Source organism: Apodemus sylvaticus, chromosome 6 (assembly GCF_947179515.1).
Source record: "Apodemus sylvaticus chromosome 6, mApoSyl1.1, whole genome shotgun sequence".
NCBI lineage: Eukaryota > Metazoa > Chordata > Mammalia > Rodentia > Muridae > Apodemus > Apodemus sylvaticus.
In genome coordinates, this window is record NC_067477.1 from 20,984,405 (window position 1) to 21,000,526 (window position 16,122).

The 16,122-nt window shown below is 36.6% G+C and overlaps 1 protein-coding gene across 4 annotated transcripts in view; it reads left to right on the forward strand.

Annotated features, from left to right (window-relative positions):
• Positions 1-4,269: 4,269 nt before the first annotated feature.
• Tc2n (tandem C2 domains, nuclear) overlaps positions 4,270-16,122 on the forward strand; it is a 133,539-nt gene continuing 121,686 nt past the window's right edge. For 2 of the 4 annotated variants that reach the window (XM_052185235.1, XM_052185238.1), the window contains exons 1-4: positions 4,270-4,375; positions 9,485-9,658; positions 14,402-14,505; positions 14,693-14,806. In XM_052185235.1, the coding sequence (XP_052041195.1) occupies positions 14,740-14,806 (67 nt within the window). In that variant the 5' untranslated portion in view covers positions 4,270-4,375; positions 9,485-9,658; positions 14,402-14,505; positions 14,693-14,739. Of the gene's footprint in view, positions 4,376-9,484; positions 9,659-12,960; positions 13,142-14,401; positions 14,506-14,692; positions 14,807-16,122 lie in introns of all 4 variants that reach the window. The other 2 variants (XM_052185236.1, XM_052185237.1) reach the window with 2 other exon arrangements.

The window sequence follows — 16,122 nt, forward strand, 5'->3', positions numbered from 1 at the left end:
AGGAAATAATTCTGGAGGAAGCAGATATTTGTCTACCACACCTGTTATACTCATGACAACGTATATTTGTGAAGTTATTTCACAAGGACCATGGTCTCTTGAAGATCTGTTTTAGTTATTCAACAACTATTTCAATGCCTTCTGTGTGTCAAGTACTATGGTATATTGCACAGAAGGTAAGGATGTAGCTCATAGTTTCTGTGAACTGATAGTTCACCTAGATGAGTTTAGTGGGAAAAGAGAAAAGAAGTCAATGATCACTAATGTGTTGTGGATGAAAGGTTGTGGGAATGTTGAAAAAGGACACATTATTCAGTCAGAGATAGGCACTAGAGGGTTTTATTGGCCAGATTAATAATACTTGAGTGGAATGATTATGAATTTACTAGATGAATACCATAAGAGAGAGGTAAAGGAAAAGGTATATGCAAATATGACAATTTAGGGAATTCTAGCAGGTCAAATGCATGGCAGTAGATGGTAAGGAGGCGATGAGGCTGTGGGGATGGACCTGGACTGAACTGTGAAATATCTATCAACTGCATTAGATGAAAGAAGAACAGATGGAGATTAGGAATAGGGATGATGTGAATTGCCTCTATTGAATGAAGTAATTGATACCCAATAAAATCTAAACAAAAGCTGTGCCATCTATATCTGTCCAAATCTATGCCTCTGGAGATGTGCTTCAATAATGATTGCTAATACTAAAAAATCAAACAAAATGCTTGATCAGTGTCATAATAATAATAATAACCCTTTTATGGGAAGGGGTTAAACACAAGAGACCACATAAAAGTTTAGTAACCTCCATCTCCAAAAATCTGTTTTTTGAGAGTTCAAAAGAAAAAAATCCTTTTTGAAATAAAACAAGGGAAGTGATTTATGATTTCACAAGAATTCTATTTATCCACAGAATAGATGCTTCTAAGAATGTGTTTTCAGATGGACGACGGGGGAAACAAACAGAATCAATTCTGGGAGCCATTTCTCTATCCTTAAAGATATTTAATTTGCTCAGTCTCGGCCCTAAGTACTCAGCCCAGTTCCGTTGCTACCTGTTAAGCATTCATGCATAAACTCAGTATGTGTTAGTGACATATTTGCATCCTGAACTACACCAAGTACTTCCGGAATATAAAAGACAGGTAAAGATATGCTCTTGTTCTTAAGAAGTTACATCTGTCACATGGATCTAGACGTTTCTAACCAGGATGTACTCTTTTTAAAGATAAAAGTACATATATGTAATATATATAATATATATGAATACACACACACACACACACACACACAAAGGCCAAAGTTCAGATTGACTATCAATACTTGGGCAACTTGTAATTTTCACTGTAAAATGAAAATACTTTCAACTACAACCAAAATACTAGGATTATATAAGACAACTCTCAAAAGCTTTGTAAACAATGCAGCACTGCACATTGATGGTACATTGATGAAGGTGAATGTTCCACTACTCCTTAGCACTGCTCATATCAGTATGATGAGGCTGCCCTCACTAATGGCCAAGGATGGGAATAGATATTTCTCAAGAACAGAGTTTTGTGGTTAAATTTAGAAATGTCAGATTAGCAAAATAAAGCATGTTTTTTAGGTTGGTAAGATGTGAATCTCAAGGGAAGCAACTATACTGTCTCTTTTCTTAAATTACACTGCTCTTGGAGCATCGCAACCTCTCCAGGACAAGCATCTCCAGGACTCATTTAGAAAAGGATAAATGTAATCTTTACATTTTAGTGATATGAAAGCCACATTAAAATTTCTGTAAACTTATGGGATAATTGTCCCAGCAATGAGATACCATGGAGGTACAAGTGGAAAGGGTCAGCCAACTCATTGACAAAGTTAATAGGGATTCCTCCATGAAATTGGCACACCTATGGACACTTGATTTTCGAAAAAGAAGCCAAAACCATACAAGGCGGGCGGGGGGGGGGGAGAAAGCATTTTCAACAAATGATAAGAGTCTAACTGGGCAGCTTCATCGACCCATATCTATTACCCTGCACAAAACTCAAGTTGAAGTAGATCAGGGACCTCAACATAAAACCAGATACATTAAATCTAAAAGAAGAGGAAAGTGGGGAAGAGCCTTGAATGCACTCGTACAGGAGGTACAGGAGACAACTTCCTGAACAGAACACCACTGGCTTAGTCCTTAACAACATTTGAAGTGTAAATAAAGAATATACCTAATTAAAAAAAAAGTTCAACAGTTGATAAGTTGGACCTCATGAAACTGAAAAGCTTCTTTAAGGTAATGGACCCTGCCAACAGGACAAAATGGCAGTCTACATATTGGGAAAAGATCTTCACTAACCCTACTTCTGATAGAGGGCTAATATCCAAAATGTATAAAGAACTCAAGAAGTTAAACACCAACAAATCTAACAACCCAATTAAAAAATGGGGTACAGAGCATTCTCAACAGATGGACATTGAATAGCCAAGAAGGACTTAAAGCAATGCCCAACATCCTTAGTTCTCAGGGACTTTCAAATCAAAATGACCCTGAGATTCCACCTCACACCAGTTAGAATGGTTAAGGTCAAAAACTCAGGTGACAGAGGATGTTGGCCAGGGTGTGGAGAAAGAGGAACACCTCTCCATTGCTGGAGGGATTGAAAACTTGTACAACCACTCTGGAAATCAATCTGGCAGCTTCTCAGAAAACTGGGACTAGTTCTACATCAAGACACCAGCTATACTGCTCCTGGGCATATACCCAAAAGATGCTCCACCACACCACAAGGATACGAGCTCTACTGTGTTCATAGCAGTTTCCTTTGTAATAGCCAGAAACTGGAAATAACCCAGATGTCCCTCATTTAAAGAGTAGGTACAGAAAATGTGGTTCATTTACACAAAGGCATACTATTCAGCTATTAAAAACCAAGAGGTCATGAATTTTGCAGGCAAATAAATGGAACTGGAAAAATATGAGTGAGGTAACCCAGACCTATATGGACAGGCATGACAGGAGCCTAGCCTAACTAGACGGATTTCATCCAGCATTGGACCAAAACAGATGCAGATACCTACAGCCAAACATTGCGTGCAGGTGGGGGACACTTATGGAAGAGTTAGGGGAAGGATTGAAGGCCCTGAAAGGGAAGGGAATCCCACGGGAAGACCAACAGCTTCAATTAACCTGGACCCCTGGAGCTCTTAGAGACTGAGCCACCAACCAAAGCACACACAGGGTCTGGAACAAGGCTCCAGATACATATGTAGCAGACAGGAAGTTCAGACTCCAAGGTTGCCTTGTCTGACCTCAGTGTGAGAGGATGCTCCTAATCTAGCAGAGACTTGATGTGCTGGGGGTGGTGTGTGTGTGTGTGTGTGTGTGGGTGGGTGGAGGATACTCAAGAGGAACATCCTCTCAGAGGAGAAAGGGACAGGAGATGGGAGTAGGGACTCTATGGGGGAGGGACTGGGAAGGGGAACAGTGCTTGGGACGTAAATAAAAAAGGGGGTGGGATACATGGTGTTGTAGTTGACACAGGCAGTAGAAGACACAAAACAACCATAGTGAAGAGACTTGAACTGAATCTGAAGGAATTTATTTAGTTAGACTTAAAGTCTATGTTGTTATTTTACATGCATGGTGTTTTGCCTTCAAGTGTATGTCTGCCCACAGAGGCCAGAAGAGAGCGCTGGATCCCCTGGAACTGGAGTTACAGGTTGTTGGGAGCTGCCCCTGCCAGGTGTTGGGTAGTCTTTAAGAAAACCACGGAAACATCTTTTCAGTTTATAATTAAACGTTTTATAAAGCATTAAGAGTCACAAAATAACTTCTCTGTTCTGAAAAACGAGTACAGAGACACCTCCAGCAAAAAGACTGGGTTTTAGGGGGCCCATATTCAGAGTTCATCAGGCCAATAGCTTTTCCTCTTTACTTTTCCATTTGTTTCGCTCAGCACACTTCAGGCTCTGCTTGGTTGGGGTTGTTTGGTCTTCCAGGAGTGAGCAGGCAAAGGGCCTTCAGGCTAAGACCTGCGGAGAAACCAAGCCGGCTGGAACACCAGTGTTTTAGGTGCCAGTGCTGAAATTCCCACCCTGAGGGGCGGAGCGGACGCGAGCGGGGGCGGGGCTATCCTGGGAGGCGGGAATTCTGAGGTGGTGGGGAGGGGTACTTCGGTTTTGTTGGTCCGGAGCGGGACAAGGCTGCGGACGGGGGCGGGGAAGGGGCGTGGCCGCGTGAGGTGCTGGGAGGAGCTGAGCGCTGCTCCGTCAGTTGCAGGTAGCAGGCCGAGGCGGTGGGACTCCTCCTTGGCGGTGGGTGCGGCGAGGGTGCCCGCCCGTCGAGAGCCCCGAGTGAAGTCGCCCGGCGGAGCGCGGGACCTCGGCGACGCAGGTGTGCCTCTCCCTCCGGGCGGGCTTCCGGGGACTGTGAGGCGCGTGTGGTGTGAGGGCGGCCGTGTGCCCGCGGGTTCTGGCTGAGGTGCAGCGGAGCCGGGTGGTTTCAGCCTCCGAGCCTCTTTAACTTCTGTGGAGGCTCGCAGTGGCCTCGGTGCGCCGGTCCCTGCGCGGCTGGCCCGGTGGCCTCAGTGGGACGCAGGATCGCGGCCAGCCCGGCGCAGACCCAAGACTGCCCCTGCCCGCTCGGGTTGCGAGCCCCAGGTGCGCTCCGGCCTGACGGGAGAGGCGAGCGAGGCAGCGGTCCGAGGACGGACTTAACCTGCGATGCTTTTGCGACTCAGAACGGTGTCAAGGGCCAGTTTCCCGGTTCCCTTTGCACTTCTCAGTAGGATTTCTACCTTTTCTGTGCTTATTATTCCTCACTCTCTACTATGACTTTCCTACAATATAGGGAGATAGAACAGTTAAGTTGTGGATAGATGCCAAACCAAAACTTTGTTTAGAATATTTTAAAGGAAGAGCATACAGTTTTTGCTTTTGTAATTAAAATATTTTTGATTCTCACTGCAGGTAGGCAGTCGGTAGAGTTGTATTTTCCCTTTTACCATAACGGAATCCACAACAACCCCCATTTTTTTTCTACCTGTTTAATATTCAACTTGATTAAAACCATTTCTAGAAGGAAGTTAATAGTATTTGGGTCTGAGATTCGAGGAAATTTGTTTTTTATTGTCTCCTTTGTAATTTTATTCAGTACGAATTGTTAATGAACATTTTGCCCTTATAATTAGGAGAGAGTACTTTTTTATCCTTAACAAAAATTTAACTAGGTCCAACTTTGGTTCATTTGAATTATAATTATTCATGAATAGAGCTTATTGATGAAGAAATTAACTCAAGTTGAGAGAAAACGAATTAAGATTCCTTTAGGACATCTGACAGACAGTCGGCAGCAAGATTTATTGGTATTAGGTTTTTCTGAGACCAGACTCAGAAATCATGTAAGGGTATAGAAGATCATTTAAGTAAGTACAGAGTCAGAAGAGAGGAAGACCATAGAAATTATGAATAATTAAGTGATGGGTACAAACAACCAAGGAGACTGAAGAGGCTTTGAGAGAAGAAAAAGAGAAATTCTAGAAGACAGTGGAACTTAAGGAGTCAGGAGAGGAGAGTTTTAATGAAGTGTTCAAGTGACATGAGTCAAATGGATCAGGAGAGAAAGTGCGTATTGGAGAGGGTCTTTGGCTTCAGCACACATAATTTGAGTAAAATAGTAAGGGCAGAAGCCAAACTTGAACTAATTTGAATTGTAAATAGAGGATAAAGAAGTGAAAAAATAGTGAGTGTAGAATCTATATTTTGAGAAAAATTAGGAACAGTGACAATAGTGATTATTAGAAGGAAGCTTATTGTGAAATTGGAGAGAATATAAAGACCATAGAATAGCTTTTTGTTAAAATTTATTTTCTTCTCCCAAATTTTGGAAGCTGAAGACAAGTAGCTGATCATAATGAATAGCACTATTTATAAATTGTGAATAGTGCTATTTTAGTACTGCATTTTGTATATTTGGTTCAGCAGTTGCTATTAGTATTTAAGCTACAAATAGGAACTGTGTCAGTCTGTATTTCACTTGAAGTCCAGTACTGTGATACTCTAAACTTGCTTTTGAGTCATTTGACTTCTTCAGGTATGTCCTAATGATTCTTCTGAATGTCTTAAGTGGAAATTGAAAATCACAATCGCTGCATACATTAAATTGAGCCTTGGGTTTAATATGCATTTACAGGAAATGCTCTTGGATTACAATTTCTATATAATGTATTCCACTTTGGTCTCCATTTGAAGTTTTGTTATTGTTATTCTATAGTTCAGACTAGTACTTTAATGAATATATTTCGTAGGAGTATGGAAAGGGTGGTTCAAAGGGAAAGTCTAATTACCAAGTATTGAATATGAAACTCTGATACTTTTGCTGGTGTCAGTTTAATTTGCTGTAATCATTTTGAAAACCTTTTTTTGGTAGTATATAATAAGATGAAATATACGTAAACTGTATGCAAACACTTACCCAACAACATTCTAGAAAATGTAAACTAACATGACAAAAACTACATTAAATTGTTACAATGAAAGACTGTAAGAAGGATGGATTAAAAGGGACCATTGGGTAGCTTTTGGGAATGTTACATATATTAATTTACTGGATTCCAATAATACTTAACCCCAAATATTCATATATGGCTTATTTAACTGTAAATTTTAAAATGTGCAGTTTATTTTGGGACAGTTTTGTACATTGATTAAGTAAGAAAGTAAATAAAAAGAGGAAGAAATACCATCATTTGAGTATAATTGCTTTCTTTAAATAACTGTAGTTATGCCAGAATAAGATTATGAATATTTTTAATTTTCTTCATATTTTATACCCTTGTTTATATGTAATTGAGAAATTATATATGTAAAATGACATTAAACACATCTATAGATTTAAAGAATACACATACTCATATGCTTAAGAAATATGAGCTGTTCTTTTCATTCTATTTTTTTCCTTTTCTTTATAATTTTATTACATGGCTATGTGTTTCTAAAAAATGTATTATTTAGTTTTGTCTCTTTTGAAGTACAATATAAAATACATTATACTGTATGATTTATGTGACTTAATTTTTACATAGAGCCTCATTGTGTATCAGATTGGTGGCAAATTTGCCATTCTCCTGCCTCAGCCTCCCAAGTGAAGGAATTATTACCTTATCATATCCTGCTGTATGATTTCAACACTGTATTTGAACATGAATCCTCCATGTTCATATGTTATAGATCATTTGCTTTTTATTGTTGTTTGTCATCCTATTTGTATGATTTTTCTGCTGTTTACCCATAATCCTGCTGATGGATGTTTAAGCATATTGCCATCCTTTTTTTTTTTCTTTTTAACATTTTGCCATTAAAAGCTGTTTTTGTGATACTCTTCTAGTCGATGATTCTTTATATCCACATACATGAATTTCCTTGTTTTTTAAAATCTAAGAGTAGAACTGTGGGTCTTTGTTTTAGCTAGATAATACTGAATTATTTTATGTGGTGCTTGTACCAGTTATACCAACATAAGTAAGTGTTCTCACTATTCTTATTACCATAAAAAATGTGTACATTTGTAATTGCCTGGAATTTTCCTTTTGATGATCTAGTGTATAACATCCCTTTGGGAGGTTTAATTTATATTTATTTAATTATTGGTAATGTTGAACCATATGTAGTTCTGTGGAGTGTCTTTTCTTTTTTTCTTCTTCTAGAAGTTTTTTTATCTAATTTTGAACTTGATCATTTATCAGTTACACACGCAGTTTTTTCAGTAAATAGCTTGTCTCATTAGTTTGTAGTGACTATTGAAGAACATACCATTATGTTTTAATGTACCTATCTATCTCAACTTTTTTTGGTTTCTACTTTTAATCTTACCCTTCTTTCATCTTATAAAAATCTTATTTTCTGTTTTCTACTGAAAGCTTTAAAATGTTATCTTTCAAGATCTGTGTCTCAATTTTCTGTAACACCTAAAACCACAATAAAAATAGTCTATTAAAAACTGATATTAGGGCCAAGGAGATGGTTTGGAGAGTGAAAATGCTTGTTCTCCAAGTCTTATGAGCTGAGTTTTGATCCTTGGAACACAAGGAACAGAAGGAGAAAGCTGATGAATTTATAATCTATGGTGAGATAAAAGGAAAAGTGCCAGTAGCTTATGGGCCAGCTAGTCTGGAGTGAGTATAGTGCCTGAAACAAGAGAGATCCTTCTTAGGGCAGTGGTGGCGCACGCCTTTAATCCCAGCACTTGGGGGGCAGAGGCAGGCAGATTTCTGAGTTCGAGGCCAGCCTGGTCTACAGAGTGAGCTCCAGGACAGCCAGGGCTATACAGAGAAACCATGTCTTGAAATCTCGAAAAAACAAAAAAAATGAAACAAAACAAAAACCAAACAGAGAGAGAGAGAGAGAGAGAGAGAGAGAGAGAGAGAGAGAGAGAGAGAGAGAGAGAGAGAAAACCTTCTTTAAAACAAGATGGAGGGAGAGAACCAACTCTCCAAAAGTTGTTCTTTGACTTCTATAAATACAGAGTGGCACTTGTGCCCTCATGAATACAATAAATTAAGTTAATTTTGAAAAAATGTTATCATAGTTAGACAGTAAGCCAGCTAGGCTACATACATAGCTCCTTCAAGGGAAGCCTAAACTACCAAGGAGCAAAACCTTGCCTCAAAAAACCAGAGCTAAGAGTATTGCTTAGTTGTAGAGTGCTTGCTCTATGTGGATTTCATCTTTAGTACTACAAAAAGAGGAAAGAATCTTTCATATTTATATTTATATATATTCACATATATAACATATATGTTTATATATATCTTTCATATATATATTTATATGAGGTGGGGGGGGAATCCAGTTTAGTGTCTTTACCCCCATATGGGTAGTTCATTTGTTGAATGCTCTTATTTTCTTCCTAGTGATCCCTGCATCACTAGGAATGTGTCAGATTTCTGTATATTTATGATAAATATGTTTCAAAGTTACTGTTTCTTTGGACTGTTTATGTATTCTTGCTTTATAGCCTTGCTTAAGTTGTAGAAAGAGCCTTGACACGATTCCATGTTTCTTGTAAAACTATACTTCTTAAATTATATTGTTTTTCCTTTTCCCTTTTAGAAGTAAACTTTTACTTTTTATAATTTATTGCTTTATTTTTGAAAAAGTACTGTAATCTCTTTAGGTGGAAGACAAAAAACAAACAAAACCCCCTAAAGGTGCTCTAATGTAAACCATATTGGGTCTAAATCTTGTCCTATTTCACCAAAGCTAGTTTTAAGCAAAAAAGTAACATGGACTTTATTTTGGAAGTATAATAAGTTGCAATTTGGAGCAAATTTTGCATGGAAAACAACTAAGGATGCTATATCCTAAGAAATGGAAATTGACATGTCAGAAAACTAAAAGAATGCTGTAAATGTGAGAGTACTGAGCTCTTAAGTTCTATTTGCTTGAAGGGTATTTGCTTAACTAGGGGAACTTGATGGCTGTGAAATACTTAGTATATTTGTAGGGTGGAAGACACTTGGAATACATCCAGAGCACCTTGAAGATAAGTTGGAGAGCTTCTGTCCTTAATTCTAAGATCCCAAGCGCTGTTTTGTTGAAAAAGAAGTAAAAAATTACCTTCTTTAAAGAAACAGAACACTGCAGCCAAACTGCCATGATGCCTAACTAAAATAGAAAGGTGAGAAAAGCCTGTTTTTGGCAAATTGTGACCATCAAATAAGCCACACAATGGTGGGTGAATTGAGGGTTGTCGAGAGATGGTTATCTTGGATAAATTAAAAAAAATAATGAAATTTGCCATGTTAAATTATACATTAAGGTATAAATTATAGCATTAAATTATGCCATTAAGACTGCTTGTGGTTCCCCTGAAATAGTGGTTCTCAATCTTATTAAGGCTATGACCCTTCTTTACAGTTCCTCATATTGTGGTGACCCCCAGCCAAATAATTATTTGTGGTTACTCCATAATTGTAATTTTGCTATTGTTATGAATTAAAATGTAAATATCTGATACACAGGATATGATATGGGAGCCCAAAGGGGTCATGACCCACAGGGTGAGAACTGCTTCCCTAAAAGGAACATTGTATCCATTTGTATTACAGTAACTTCCTACTTTCTCTGCTTCAGTTTCTAGCAACCACTTATTTTCTTATGTCTCTGGATTTGCCTTTGAACAGAATCATGTAATCTGATCTCCATGTCTTACTTCTTTTACTTAACATATTGTTTCCAAAGGTTCTTCATGACACACCATGAGAGGTACTTAATTTTTTTTTTTGGTTGAATAATGCCCACTGTATAGGCAAATTTATGTCACATTTTATTTTTCATGGGTGGTTAACTGTTTCTATTAACTTACTCTTTCAAGTAAGGCCACTATGAACATTTGTGTTCAGGTTTTTCTTTTTGTTTTTGCATGAAAATATGGTTTTCATTCTCATAGGTATTATTAAACCAAAAATAGGATTCCTGGGTCATATGGTAACTTTTAGTGAAGTTTTAAGGAAGACCATGATATTTTGGTGTTTACACCATTACATTCTTAGCAGCAATGTGATATTTCCAGTTTTTCTTCACAGATTTTGTGTTTTCAATTATGCTTTGAAAAGTGAAATTTCATTGTAATTTTATTTTTTCCTCATAGTCATTGAAGTTAATCCTCTTTTCATGTTTATTGGCCGCTTGTTAACTTGGAGGAATACCAGATTCTTTGCCCACTAGAATTTTGTTCGTTCAGTTCAAAATATGAATGTAAAATAAGCAAGTCAGCTATTACAAATATATATTCTTGAAGATGTCAGCTTTTTATAAATGTTCTCAGTGGAAATGTCATCAGTTTTTTCCTCTTATAGCTAGACCAGATTGCAAAGGTCAGATCAAGCAAGCATGAATAGCTAAGAAAAAACTGAAAATTAAGAGCAGTGAGTATGGCTGGCCCTGTTGTACATTTTAATCTTTTAAAACTAAAATTACATGGTATCAATACAGGAATACATTGACAAATGGAAGAGAATAGAAAATATAGAAACATATCCAATTATACATAGAAATTTAGTATTTTAATAAAGGGAACATTCTAATAGTAGTGGGGAAAATTAAAATAAAAATATGTATATCAGTTATTTATTATTTTACAAAGGTGCATATGCCTCTATGTAAGCTCCAAGTATGGAGGTAAAAATATGGACTGCCTCACAAATTTACATATTATTTCTACATAAGGCCATCTTAATCTCCATATCACTCTAGTTTTAATATATGTGCTGCTGAAGTAAGCACATGGGATTTTGAATATGTGGTGTTTGTGATACTAGGACAATAAACTTGGAAAAGATATATTTGAATACATTTTACATACCATGCATCAGGATATGCATATAAAAAACTGACAGTAATTAATATAACATGAAGAAAAAAGGGTAAATTATTTATGATATAGATATGGAGAAACTTTACTGTGACTTAGTCTAGCTGCAAAAATGAAAAATCATAGCTATAATTACATATGTAGGTATATAGTTAATGTGTTTATATATCCAAAGTACTTCAGAATCTGAAACTTCAGTGTTAATATAATAAGTAGAAAATTTCATACCATAGAACTCTGTTACCTATAGAAAATTACTTTTAGATATATAAGGTATATATGAAAAAATTATACTCAGATCTGGTTTCTTTCCTATGCATCTCATTATTTTTGTGTAAATATTGTAAGATCCAAAATCTGAAACACTTCTGATCGCAAGCATTTTAGACAACAGTTACTTAATTTGTATATATGTATGCAGTATTTTTGTGTATATATATATGTATATATATATGTGCATATTTGGTATTTGTCTCAGGGGATCAGATCTTGGACTTTTGCACATGCTAGGTAAGTACTTTGCCACTGAGCTATATCACAAGCTTATATAAATCCCTTTTTCATAAAAGAAAACATAGTAATCAAATCAAGAAGCAAATGATAGGTTAAAAGAACATTTCCCACTTATATAATGGGCATGAGTTTATCTCTGAAATACATAAAAAAATTCCTAAAACTAGATAAGTAGCTTATGAACACAGATGATTCATGTAAATAGCTATAATTTTGACTTATATGTTAAATGATGCCAAACATCATATTCTAAAGATTTATTTTAATTTTATTTATATTTGTGTTTTGCCTGCATATATGTATGTGTATCCTGTGAGTGTAGTGGCAGTAAAGGCCAGAGAGGGTGTCAGAGTTACAGACTTATCTGTCATGTAGGTGTTGGGAATCGAGTGTCAGACTTTGGAAAGAGCCAATGTTCTTTTCTTTTCTCTTTTCATAATATTTTTATTGATTATTTGGGAATTTCACAACACCAACCTGGATCACACTCGTTTTTCAGTCCTTCCAGGCCCACTCTTTCCAAAAAAGGAAAAGGCGGAGGAGAAAGAGGAGGGGAGAAGGAGAATGGATAAGGGAGAAGAAGTAGTTGTTCAATTTATGTTGCTCATATTCTCAGTGGAGGATGGTCAGAAGAAAAAGAGAAGGAGAAGGAAGAAGGAGGAAGAAGGAGGAAGGAGGAAAAGGAAGAAGGAGAAAGGAAGAGGAGGAAGAAAGTAGAAGAAAAGAAGAAGAAGGAGAAGAAGTAGAAGTAGTAGTAGTAGTAGTAGTGGTTGAAGTAGTAGTAGTAGTAGTAGTAGTAGTTCAATTTGTGTTGCGCATATTCTCAGTGGAACATGGTCAAACACCTGGTGGCCAATCCCTTAAGGAAGACTGCATCCCTAACAGAAGCCAACAGTTATAGAGAACTACACCTTAGCATCTTTATTATAAGTTTTCAGAGTTATCTTCTATGGCTTCCTTTAGGCTGTTATGTTTTTGGGGAGTGGAGGTGGGATTGTGGTAGGGGTTGTCATATAGGAGTTCTGTGTCTCTCAGCTCTGAGTCTGCAGTTGTCAATACCATGACAAAGTAGCTTCCTTGCTTTTTTCTGTCAGTGGAGCATGGATCATGGACTTCCACATGATCTCTGACAGCAGCACGTGCCTGGACTTCATCATGGTCTGCAGTAGCGGTACAGACCATGGACATCAACATGGCCCTTGTTGTAGCATTGGCCATGGACACCATCATAATCCTTGGCAGCAACACAGGGCAAAGACATCAACGTGACTTCAGGTGCAGCCATTGTTTTTAACCACTGAGCCATCTCTCCAAACCTTTCCAATGTAAATTTTAATTAGAGTGATGCAAATGAAAACATCAAAGGGAAATAACTTCCACACAAACAAAAAAGCAGAATTTGAATAACATTTTATTGGCAACAAATGTTATTTTATATACTTCTGTTATAAATATAAAATGATAGCAATTCAGAGAAATTTTAGCACTAAAAGCAGAATTACACATGTACTTTTTGATCTAGTAGTCCTATATCTTACTGATATGTACTGAAAAATATATGAGTAATGTATACACAATAGTACACAGAACTAGTGTTAATATTTCTAGCAACAAAAGATACAACAATTTAATTTTATCTTGAATTCAACAGTGCAACTCTTTCTTTTATTGGATATTTTATTTATTTACATTTCAAATGTTATCCCCTTTCCCGGTTTCCCCTTTGCAATCCCTCTATGCCATCCCCCCTCCTCCTGCTTCTATGAGGGTGCTCCCCCACCCACAAAGCAACCTTTAAAAAATAGAAAGCATAGGTGAAACTAGATATAAAGTATATTAAAATTTTCATGTCTTGATGTTAAATTTTTATATGTGATTTTGCTATTATGATTATTCTTAAAAGAGTACCTTTTAGAAACGTTATAATTTATTTCAGATATTTTAATACTTTAGCCAGTGACAGCCTCTCAAAAGTTAACTCCCAAGGTCTTCTATCACATCTTTTAGTGATTACTATTTAAGCATTTTTTGATTTCAAAATAAGCAAAAACTATAGGGCAAGTTATAGGTAGAGATAAAATAAGATTTACCCTGAGTTGATAGTTGTTTAAATCAGGTGATTTTGTTATTGTAGGTTCTCTTGTGCGTGTGTTTACATTTCCCACAAAATGTTTAGAATTTAGATATATGTAAATAGAGTTCCTTGGGAACAAGCACATTGCAATTAGGGTAGGAAATTGAACAAAATATTCTTATGCACTATGTTCCTGATAAGTATAATACATAATCCATTTTCAATATATCTTATTTGTGTACTTGCTCTTTTTTTTAACCTGTCTGTGTGTGTGTGTGTGTGTGTGTGGTGTGTGAATGATATAGTATTTATGATATATTTTTCTGTTATTTTAATTCTCAGGATTATAGTGATTACTTTTTGAGTCCCAATTATGAAGGATTTTGGTTATGAAAATAATTGATGTAGAGGAAGTGAAAATTTTCTGTCACACTTTTTATGACAGCCATATTTTCTTTCAGGTTTTGCTTGGGCACAAACCTATATGTATGAAGAATATTGAAAAGGGAATTTTTCTTTTTCAAACAGTTGAAATTGTAACATTGAAATTGTTCATTTAATAATTGTAAGTATGCTGTTATGATAAATTATAATTCTGATAAACTGTATAAAATCATGTAAAAGAGTAAAATTACATCTTTTAAATATTTTTCTTCAGACCTCTCATGCATTAGAAAGACATAGTATGCTTTGTTTAGATATAGCCAGTAGCATTAATGATGACGATTTTCTGCTTCCTCTTTTACAAATAGGTTGATATCAACATTAGAAGTTTTCTAGTTATTAGAAATTGAAAGTAATGGCCGCAGAATTTATAAAGAGTTGTTGTAGAGGATGTTTCTATGGTGAAACAGAAAAGCACAACTGTGAGTATTATTTTGCTTTTGGTAAAAACTTCCACTTTATATACAGTAAAAATGTACTTTATGTACATTAAAAACAGCTTATGAACAAATGATCAGTGTGCTAGCTACTTTTATGTTAACTTGACACAAGTTTGATTTATTTGGGAAGAGGGACCCTTAACTGAGAAATTGCCCCAACAAGATTTCCCCTTAGACAGTCCTTTTGTGCATTTTCTTGATTGATTATTGATGTGTATGTGTAGGGGGAAGTCACCTCATTGTGGGTAGTCCAGGTGGACCTGGGTGCTATAAGAAATTAGGCTCAGGCTGGGCAGTGGTGGTACACTCCTGTAATCCCAGCACTCTGAGAGGCAGAGGCAGGCAGATTTCTGAGTTCGAGGTCAGCCTGGTCTACAGAGTGAGGTCCAGGACAGCCAGGGCTATACAGAGAAACCCTGTCTTGAAAAAACCAAATCCAAAAAAAACAAAAAAAAACAAAAAAAAAAAAAAGAAAAAAAACGAAAAAAAAACTAGACAGGACTAGACAAGGCTGCCCCCTCTCTCCATATCTTTTCAATATAGTTCTTGAGGTCCTAGCTAGAGCAATTAGACAACATAAGGAGGTCAAAGGGATACAAATTGGAAAAGAAGAAGTCAAACTATCACTATTTGCAGAGGATAGTATACTTAAGTGACCCAAAAAAACTATACCAGAGAACTCCTACAGCTGATAAACAACTCCAGCAAAGTGGCTGGTTACAAAATCAACTCAAGCAAATCAGTAGCCTTTCTAGTTACTCAAAGGATAAGCAGACTGAGAAAGAAATTAGGGAAATGACACCCTTCACAATAGCCACAAACAGCATAAAATATCTTGGGGTGACTCTAACCAAACAAGTGAAAGACCTATATGACAAGAACTTCAGGTCTCTGAAGAAGGAAATTGAAGAAGACCTCAGAAAATGAAAAAAATCTTCCATGCTCATGGATTTGCAGGATTAATATAGTTAAATGGCCATCTTGCCAAAAGCAATCTACAGATTTAATGAAATCCCCATCCAAATCCCAACTCAGTTCTTCATAGAGCTAGAAAGAGCAATTCTCAAATTCATCTGGAATAACAAAAAACCCAAGATAGCTAAAACTATTCTCAACAGTAAAAGATCTTCTGGGGGAATCAGTATCCCAGACCTCAAACATTACTACAGAGCAATAGTGATAAAAACTGCATGGTATTGGTACAGTGTCAGGCAAGCTGACCAATGGAATAGAATTGAAGACCCAGAAATGAACCCACACACCTATGGTCATTTGATCTTAGACAAAGGAGCTGAAAG